The 9,745-nt window shown below is 49.6% G+C and overlaps 1 protein-coding gene across 2 annotated transcripts in view; it reads left to right on the top strand.

Moving 5' to 3' along the window:
* The window catches only part of CACNG7 (calcium voltage-gated channel auxiliary subunit gamma 7), a 36,585-nt gene extending 26,840 nt beyond the window's left edge, over positions 1-9,745 (top strand). For both annotated transcript variants that reach the window (XM_084769968.1, XM_084769969.1), the window contains exons 5-6: positions 7,595-7,740; positions 8,478-9,745. In XM_084769968.1, the coding sequence (XP_084626094.1) occupies positions 7,595-7,740; positions 8,478-8,735 (404 nt within the window). In that variant the 3' untranslated portion in view covers positions 8,736-9,745. The remainder of the gene's footprint in view (positions 1-7,594; positions 7,741-8,477) is intronic.

Below are 9,745 nucleotides of genomic sequence, written 5' to 3' on the forward strand. Positions count from 1 at the left end.
ACTCTTTCATGTTGACATTTTTTTTTTTTTTTGCAGAGGGCAGCCCCTCCATGCTCTACCCAGTGGATTCAGGTCACACGTTTTCAGTGTGAACGCTATAGGAAGGAAGTAATGGCTTATTCACCCTTTGACACCCCGTATATGGAGTCTGCTGGGTATCAGTGATCCTAGCTTGCTCAAAGTGGTACCTGCTGGGCCAAGAAACCACAGTAAAGGATGTGTTCTTTTCTTTTCTTGTTTGAGATAGGGTCTAATGTAGCACAGGCTGGGTTCAAACTCACCCTGTAGTTGAGGATGACCTTGATCTGATCCTCCTGCCTCCCGCCTCCCGCCTCCCGCCTCCCGCCTCCTGCCTAGTTAATACGGTGCTGGGGGCAAAGGCAAAAGCTTTGCATATGCTGGGCAGTCGCTCTACCTGTTGAACTACCTCCCTGGGTAATTGCTAGATATTCAATGAGGGGATTCTGTTATCCTTTGATTTAATATCTGTTGGTAATTTTATGTAATATATATTACATATATATGCTCATATATATATATATATATATATATATATATATATATATATATATATATATGATTTCTATGTGTAACCTTGGCTGTCCTGGAACTCATTCTGTAGTTCCAGGCTGGCCTTGAACTCAGAGATCCACCTGTCTCTGCCTCCCGAGTACTAAGATTAAAGACGTGTGCTACCACTGCCCAGCTAAAATATATTTAATTTTAAATTATGTTTATCTTTGTGTGTGGTTATATGCACATGAGTGCAGGTGACCTCAGGAGCCAGAAATGTTGGATCCCCTTAGACTTGTAGTTAACAAATGTTTCGAACTGCCATGTGGGTGCTAGGAATCGAACCAGGGTCCTCTGAAAGAGCAGCGAGTGTTCTTGCTCTAATCCTCTGAACAATCTCTCCAGCCCCTGTTGGTGATTCTGTGACGTAACTGCTGTTACGACTGGCATTGTCAAGCTTGTGTTATCCTGTAACTACATGTACGTGTGTAGATGGGTATATTACTGAAACAAACTTTTTCTCCTATTCATTTATTAATTTTATTTACTCACTGTCATCATTTGATGATGATGATGATGATGATTTAACATTTCATTGCTGTGCCGGGTGTGGTGGCGCACGCCTTTAATCCCAGCACTCGGGAGGCAGAGGCAGGCGGATCGCTGTGAGTTCGAGGCCAGCCTGGTCTACAAAGTGAGTCCAGGACAGCCAAGGCTACCATAGAAATCCTGTCTCGAAAAACAAACAAACAAAAAACAATAACCATTTCATTGCTGTGAAGAGACACCATGACCAAGAAAGCATTTAAAGAAAAACATTTAATTGGGGGCTGGATTACAGTTTCAAAGGTTTAGTCCATAATCATCATGGTGGGAAGCATGGCAGCGGGCAGGCAGACATGGTGCTGGAGGAGCCCAGTTCTACATCTTGAACCAAAGGCAGCCAGGAGGAGACTGTCACTGGCTGTAGCTTCACCAGACAGCTCAAAGCCTGCCAACACCTCCTCCAACAAGGCCAGACCTCCAGGTAGCGCTACCCTCTATGGCCGAGCATCCAAACACTTGGATAGGGGCCATGCCTATCCAAGCCTCCACATTACTGTATGTGTGTTTGCACAAACGCAGGTATGCTTGTGCCAATGAGTGTGGAAGTCAGAGAACAACTTTCAGAAGTCAGGTCTATATCTGCATCTTGTGTCTGAGGATTGGGCTCAGGCCAATAGGCCTGTGTGGCACTTTGACCCAATGAGCCATTTCATTTGCCCAATTAAAAAAACAAAAATACATACCTAGGTTAGAGACATGGCTCAGTAGTTAAGAGCACTGGCTGTTCTTCCAGAGGGCCTGGGTTCAAATTCCATCACCTATGTGGCAGGTCACAACTGTCTGTAACTCCAGTTCCAGGGATCTGGGGTCCTCGTACAGACAGACAGACATGCTGACAAAAAAACAAAAAACAAAAAAAACCTAACCAAAACAAAACCCAAAAACCAATGTGCAGATCAGAAAACATATCTGTGGTCGACCATGTGGCTCAGTTTGTAGAACGCTTCTCTAACATGGATGAGCCCTGGTTTCCCTCCCCGGCAATGCATAAGCCAGGCATGGTGGTGCACACTTGTAACCCCAGCACTCAGGAGGTGGGGGCAGGAGATCAGGGAATTTAAGGTTGTATTTAGCTACACAGCAAGTTGTACCCAGGCTGGGCGAGGTGAGAGCCTGTTTCAAATAAGAAAAACAAATCTGTGTAGAATCTGGGTTTACATAAGGAGATCCTATATCAAACAAACAGTCAGTATATATTTAGATACACCCCCTCCCCCCCCCCCCACACAAACTTGGGTTCAAACTCATGGCCACACACTTACTAGACAAGTTGTCTACCAACTGAGCCACATCTCCAACTCAAGTCATATTGAAATATATATGTATTCCACTGTTACCATATATATAAAATATACCACATCAGTGGATTGTCAGTTTCTCTCTTCCTTCCTTCCTTCCTTCCTTCCTTCCTTTCTTCCTATTTTTTTTTTCAAGAGAGGGTTTCTCTGTGTAGTCCTGGTTGTCCTCAAACTCGCTCTGTGGACCAGGCTGGCTTGGAACTCATAGAGATCTGCCTGCCTCTGCCTAAATGCTGAGGTTAAAGGTGTGTGCCACCATGCCCAGCTCCCTTGAACTTTCTATGTAGGCGAGGCTAGCCTTGAACTTGTGATCCTACCGCCTCCACCTTTCCAAATGCTGGGATTACAGGTGTGCACCACCCCACCTACAATGCTGTGGACTGAAGTCACTATTTTGTGCACACTATGCAGATACTCCACCTACTGAGCCACATTCCCAGTACCTCTGATGTCCTTTAAAAAGCAAGCTGTCAGCCGGGCGTGGGGGCGCACGCCTTTAATCCCAGCACTTGGAAGGCAGATGCAGGTGGATCGTTGTGAGTTCGAAGCCAGCCTGTTCTACAAAGTGAGTTCAGGACAGCCAAGGCTACACAGAGAAACCCTGTCTTAAAAAACCAACCGTCCTCCCCGCAAAAAACCAGCAACAAAACCAAAACACACACACACACACACACCAAAGAAACAGAAACAAAAAAACCAAAACATATTTTTAATTTTCTGTGTGCCAGTGTTTGTCGTCAGCATGCATGCATATGTACAGTATGCAGTGCCCATGGAGGCCAGAAGAGGGTGTTGGGTTCCCTGGGACTGGAGTTACAGATGATTGTGAACTGAGAACTAAACCCAGGTCCTCTGGAAGAGCAGACAGTGCTCTTAACTGCCGAGCCATCTCTCAGGCCCCTCGAGCGCTGTTTTGTTTTGGGTTCTTTTGTTTTGTTTTGCTTGTTTGTTTCTTTTGAGACGGGGCAACAGAGAATCACCAGTTTGAAGTCAGTCTGTGAGACACAGCAAGAGAGATCCTACCTTTAAAAAGAAAAAAGAGGGAGGGGTGGAGGGATGGTGGAGGAGGGAGGGAGGGAGGGAGGGAGGGAAGGACAGTGGAGGAGGGAGGGAGGGAGGGAGGGAAGGACAGTGGAGGAGGGAGGGAGGGAGGGAGGGAGGGAAGGACAGTGGAGGAGGGAGGGAAGGACAGTGGAGGAGGGAGGGAGGGAGGGAGGGAGGGAGGGAGGGAGGGAGGGAAGGACAGTGGAGGAGGGAGGGAGGGAGGGAGGGAGGGAGGGAAGGACAGTGGAGGAGGGAGGGAGGGAGGGAGGGAGGGAAGGACAGTGGAGGAGGGAGGGAGGGAAGGACAGTGGAGGAGGGAGGGAGGGAGGAAACCAAGAGAATGAAAAGTAACTGGGATTGTTCTCCAATCTTTTATTTGTATTTATTTGTTGTCTTTTGCTTTTGTTTTGAGACAGAGTTTGGCTGTGTAGCTTAGGCTGGTCTCCAACTCTCCCTCCGCCTTCAGCAAGCTTTCTGCCACCACACCTGGCTTTGATTTTATTCTTTGAATGTATAAAATATTAACATAATTTCAGAGATGAAAATCATGCGGGATTGTGTGCTTTCCCCCGTCTCCTTGCTCTACCTACTCCCTGATGCAATCAGCCTCACTTGTTAGTCAGTTTTTCTCCTTATGCTTATTTTTGCAAAAACAAGCAGATGTACATGTATTCTTTTTTTTTTTCTCCTTCCCCATTTCAACGCTGAGGATAGAATTTAGGGCGCCATGCGTGCTAGACAACTGCTCCGTTGCTTCCACATCCCCTGCTCCTTACTGGGGGATTGTACGTACGCATTTTACACCACTGATCCACACACTCAGCCCCCTTTCTTTCTTTCTTTCTTTCTTTCTTTCTTTCTTTCTTCTCTTGTTCATCTTTTTGACATGGTCTCACTAGGTTGCTCAGGTTGGCTTTGAACTCACGGTGGACCAGCCTAGCCATGACCTTTCAGATATAGACCCTCTGCAAGAGCGCTAAGTGCTATTAGCCACTGAGCCATCTCGTGAGCCCGCCCTACTCTATTTTTTTTTAATTGTTTTTTTATGTGTATGGGTGTTTTGACTGTATGTGTATTTGTGCATCACGTGTGTGCCTGGTGCCCACAGCAGCCAGAAGAGGGCGTCAGATCCCCAGGATCGGAGTTCTAGACAGTTGTGAGCTGCCATTGTGGGGCAGAGAATTGAACCTAGGTCCTCTGGAAGAGCAGCCAGTGCTCTTAACCATTAAGCCGTCTCTCCAGCCTTCCCATCTATTCTGAAGTCGGATCTGAGTTTGATCCCCAGAAAGCACGTAAAAGAGGAGGGAAAGGATGGCCTCCACTAGCTGTCCTTTAAGTGCTGTATGTTTGCTGTGTTAGGCATAACACCTCCCTCCTTGCACACCATCCACTAACACACAGTGGTAAGTACCATTAAAAATGATTCCTTCTTTCATGCTTGAAAGTACATTCTAAGGCAGGTGTGGTGGTCCACACTTTCAATTCCAGTGCTTGAGAGTCAGATGCAGGAAGATCAATATGAGTTCGAGGCCAGCCTGGTCTACATAGTGATTTCCAGGATGGCCAGGCCTAAATAGAGAGACTCTGTCTCAAAACAACAAGCAAACAGAAACTACTGTCTATATATTCTCATGCACATTTTGTGTTTTCATTCATTTTACATTTTATTTTTGTTTGTTTGTTTGAGACAGGGTCTCTCTGTGTTAGCCTTGGCTGTCCTGGACTCCCTTTTGTATATCCGGCTGGCCTCGAACTCACAGAGATCCGCCTGCCTCTGCCTCCCAAGTGCTGGCATTAAAGGTGTGTGCTACCACAGCACCCAGCTTCCTTTACATTTATTTGCTGAACGATTGATGGATTTTGGAGACAAACTCTCATATAGCCTGGGCCAACCTTGAGCTTCTGGTCCTTCTGCCTCTACTTTCCCAGTGCTGGGATTACAGGTGTGCACCGCTACACCTGGCTACACACAGTGTTGGCGACCGTACTCAGGGTTTCGTGTGTGCTAGGCAGGCACTCTACTGTGAACTATACCGTGAACTATACCCAACTTGCTCCTTTCTTCCTTTCCTTCTTGTTTTTGAGACAGGGTTTCTCTGTGTAGTCCTGGCTGTCCTTGAACTTGCTCTGTAGATCAGGCTGGCCTCATAGTCAGAGATCCGCCTGTCTCTGTTGCCTCCCGAGAGCTGGGACTAACGGCGTGCACCACCACTGCCCAACTCAACACTTTCCCATATTTTTCAATCATTATATATATAATATATAATCAATATTGATATATAATCAATATATAATCAATCATTTTATATATATAATACACACACACACACACACACATATATATATATATATCCAAGAAAAAAGAAAGGAGGGAAAGAATTTGCTTGTGTATATGTGGTATTCGTGTCTTTGGAGAGATATTGTCAGGATTGGGGTAAAGGATGAATTCACTTGTACTTTTTGTTTGTTTTGCTGCATGTATGTCATGCGCCATGTGTGGGCAGTGTCCATGGAGGTCAGAAGAGGACATTAGATACCTTGGAACTAGAGTTACAGTTAGCTGTGAGCCATCGTGGATCTTCTGCAATGAGTACTCTTTTCTTTTCTTTTTTTTTTTCTCTTTTGGTTTTTCGAGACAGGGTCTCTCTGTGTAGCCCTGGCTGTCCTGGACTCACTTTGTAGACCAGGCTGGCCTCGAACTCACAGCGATCCGCCTGCCTCTGCCTCCCGAGTGCGCGCCACCATGCCCGGTGGGAATCAGTTCTTTCTACCATGTATACCTTGGGGATCAAACTCAGGTCAGCAAGAACTTTTACCCATTGAGCCATCTCATAGGGTATGAAATTCATAGACTTTAAACATGAGGTACAACTCACATAAAGAAATTCATGTATTATTGGGACTTTTATCCCTTGGCTGATTTGACCAGATACCTTGAACTGGAGTTATAGACCATTATGATCCGCCATTGTGGGGCGGAGTGTTTGAACCCAGGTCCTCTGGAAGAGCAGTAGCCTGTGCTCGTAACCATTGAACCATCTCTCCGGCCCGCCTAAGAACACATACTCTTGTGTGTGTGTGTGTGTGTGTGTGTGTGTGTGTGTGTGTGTGTGTGTGTGCGCGCGCGCATGCACAGACCAGAGGTTGACACATGGTCTTGCTCTCCACCTTATTTTTGCTCTTAACCTTCTGTGGGTCTCATCCTCTTTGACAAAGATATATTTCTTTAATCCCCTTGTTCTTCTTGCCCCAGATGGCTCTGTGCCTCCTCTGGACCCCGTGGTGCTCAGTGAGATAAACTTTGTGTGTAGTGCGTGGCACCGTGCATATAATAGGGGGTCACTGTCCGGTCCTCTATCTCTTTCGGCAGTTGCATTGAGGTTGCGGGTATGGGGTGGGGTGAGAGCAACTGGTAGATTCATCTCTGGGTTCTCTGCACCCAACCAAGGGCCTCAAACAGGAGGTCCTTCAAAACACAGACGTGAAGCCCGACCTGGGAGACACAGCTACTTGGGAGTCTACAACAGGAGGATCAAAAGTTCAAGGCCAGTCTGGGCAAGTTACTGAGACCCCTGTCTCAAAGTAAAAAGAGGGCTGCGATAGAGCTCGTGCCTGGACTGAACACAGACTACTCAGCTGTGGAGTACCTACCTAGGATCCACCAGCGGGAAGGCCAGAGGGCGTGGCCTGGTCATAGAACTTACTACATTCCACCAGTGTGGAGCCATGACTCAGCGGTAGAATTTTCATCGAGCCCACCATGTGAGAGCCGGGGGGGACATGGCTCAGACGCAGAGTACCTTCCTAGGATCCACCAGGGAGGGCCAGAGGTCATTGCTCAGTGAAAGAATTCCTGCCTAGATTCCACCAGTAAGGGGCTACACTTGTGACTCAGCCGTGGAGTGCTTGCCTAGAATCCTCCACTGAGAGACTGGGGGGAGGGGTGGGGTGGGGTGGCTCAGATATAGTGCAGCTGGCTAGGATCCCCCACTGAGGGGCTGAGGGCATTGCACAGGGTACCCGGGAGAGCTGGGTAAGGTTTATCCTAGATATGGGGCAGAGGGGAAAGGGAAGCAGTGAGCAGCGGTTGGGAGTGCTCCCTCCTCATGTTCCCGGCACCTTTCTCCCCTCAGGCCTTTCCTTGGTGGTGGGCTTGGTTCTGTACATCTCCAGCATCAATGACGAGGTCATGAACAGGCCCAGCAGCTCCGAGCAGTACTTTCACTATCGCTACGGGTGGTCGTTTGCCTTCGCGGCTTCCTCTTTCCTTCTCAAAGAGGTGATGTGTTGGGCCCAGAGGACGCGCGGCAGGGGTGGGGTGGGTGGGGTGGGTAAATGGGGTATCAGGGTATTCCAGCTCCTGGGAGTCTAGAGTTCGATGGGAGGGGGGTCTGAAGAGAGGGCTTTCTGGGTTTGTGGAGAGAAAAAACCTGAGGTTTGGACCTTCTGAGGTCCTAGAAGTGGGAGTCCTGGGTTCTGGAAGAGGAGGAGGCCAGAGACAAGACTCTATGAACAGAGGACGATCTGACTCCTGTGCCCAGGAGGAAAGGAAGGCTATGGGTTATGACGAAGGTGGACAAGAGTCTATGAGTCCTAGCTCTTGGGGGGTCTCAGAAGGGAAGAAACTGAGGGAAAGCCGGTAGGTTGGACCCGTGAGGTTTTAGAGGGGCTGGGGGAGCCCTTGGTCCTGGTTAAGAATAGTCTAGGGGACCGGTCTCTCTACTTTGATTAAGCCTGTTTGGCAGTCTGATTCCTGGGTCCAGGAGGAAGAGGAGCCTGGGGATGTGCCTGTATTAGGAGGGAGGTGGGTTAGACTGTGGGTCTAACCCCTGGATCCTGGAGAGGAAGTGACCTGGGTTTTCCAATTCCGGGGCGGGGGTGATCCTAGAGGAAATGAGAGCTGAGGCCTTTTGAGTTTTGCTGAGGTCGAGTGATATGCAGCGGGCTCTTGGGCTCTGGGAGAGGCGGCGGCAGGGGGCTGGCTGCCTCTGGGATTCTGACCGTGCCTTGCCACAGGGAGCTGGAGTCATGTCCGTGTACTTATTCACCAAGCGCTACGCGGAGGAAGAGATGTATCGCCCGCATCCCGCCTTCTACCGCCCGCGACTCAGCGACTGCTCCGACTACTCCGGCCAGTTCCTGCAGCCAGAGGCGTGGCGTCGAGGCCGCAGCCCTTCCGACATCTCTAGCGACGTCTCCATCCAGATGACGCAAAATTACCCTCCCGCCATCAAGTACCCGGATCACCTCCACATCTCCACTTCACCATGCTGAGGCCGGGGGGGGGCTCCCACTCTCTCTCCCCCCCTCCTCCTCTTTCTCCCTTCCCTCCCCTGTGCCTCTCCCATGCAGCCCCGGTCCCTTAAAGGGACTCTTGGCTGAGGGATGCTGTGCCATCTACAGGCCCCTACCCATCATCTTCACTTCAATGGCTCCACCCTCTTTCCAACCTCTCCTCATTGGTTCATTACACTTCCCAACGATTCCTTCCCAACACCATCACCTTGGGCTCGCCCCCGCCCCCTCTTTCCCTTAGGTCCCTCCCCACCCGTTAGCTCCAACCCGGTTTACTATCTTCTGATGGTATCTTGCACCTAGCTCCCCTGAACCCCGCCGGGACTCTCCCCCGTAGGGGTACTGGGCTGAAGAGTGGGTGTGGCAACCATTTGAATGCCCTGGAACTGCCCCTCCATTTTTCTCCTAGCACAATACCATGTGCCCTTCAGGTCCCTGGTAGGGGGATAAGCCTGCTCTGCCCACTTCCGCTGTTTGGGTCAGGGGCTGCAGGTATATGTCTGTCACTGACCTTGACATTTCCTTTTCCTTTGCCTCCGGGAGACTCCATTCTCTCGCTTTCTCTTCTCCTCCAGAAGGTGACCTTCCTTCTTTCTTCTAATGAATTCTTTCTCCTCTTCTTCCTTCTTCTTCCTTCCCCTCCGCCACCCACTACCCATTTCTCTCTTTTCTTCCCTCCACCTGCTCATCCGAACTCCCTAGGTGCATCCAGCCTCTCACACCAACAAGATGGGGACCCCAGGGTGGAGGGAGGTCCCCTCATGCTATCTCCACACCTGTGCCCGCCCTCTCCCCGCCTCGAGGTCCCGTCGGGGAGGGAGGAGCAGTAGCGGGGGTTATAACACCCCCCAAAAACCTCTGTCTTCCATTTTCTGGTACTCCCTCTCATCCATGTCCCTCTTCCCATGTCCGACCCCCAACTCTGGCCTCTTTCAAGGGCCCATCCGCCCCCCCTTGGAGAGAGTTGGGGGGGTTGAGGGGAAGTCGCC

Source organism: Acomys minous (assembly GCF_964271855.1).
Source record: "Acomys minous genome assembly, chromosome: 20".
Lineage (NCBI taxonomy): Eukaryota > Metazoa > Chordata > Mammalia > Rodentia > Muridae > Acomys > Acomys minous.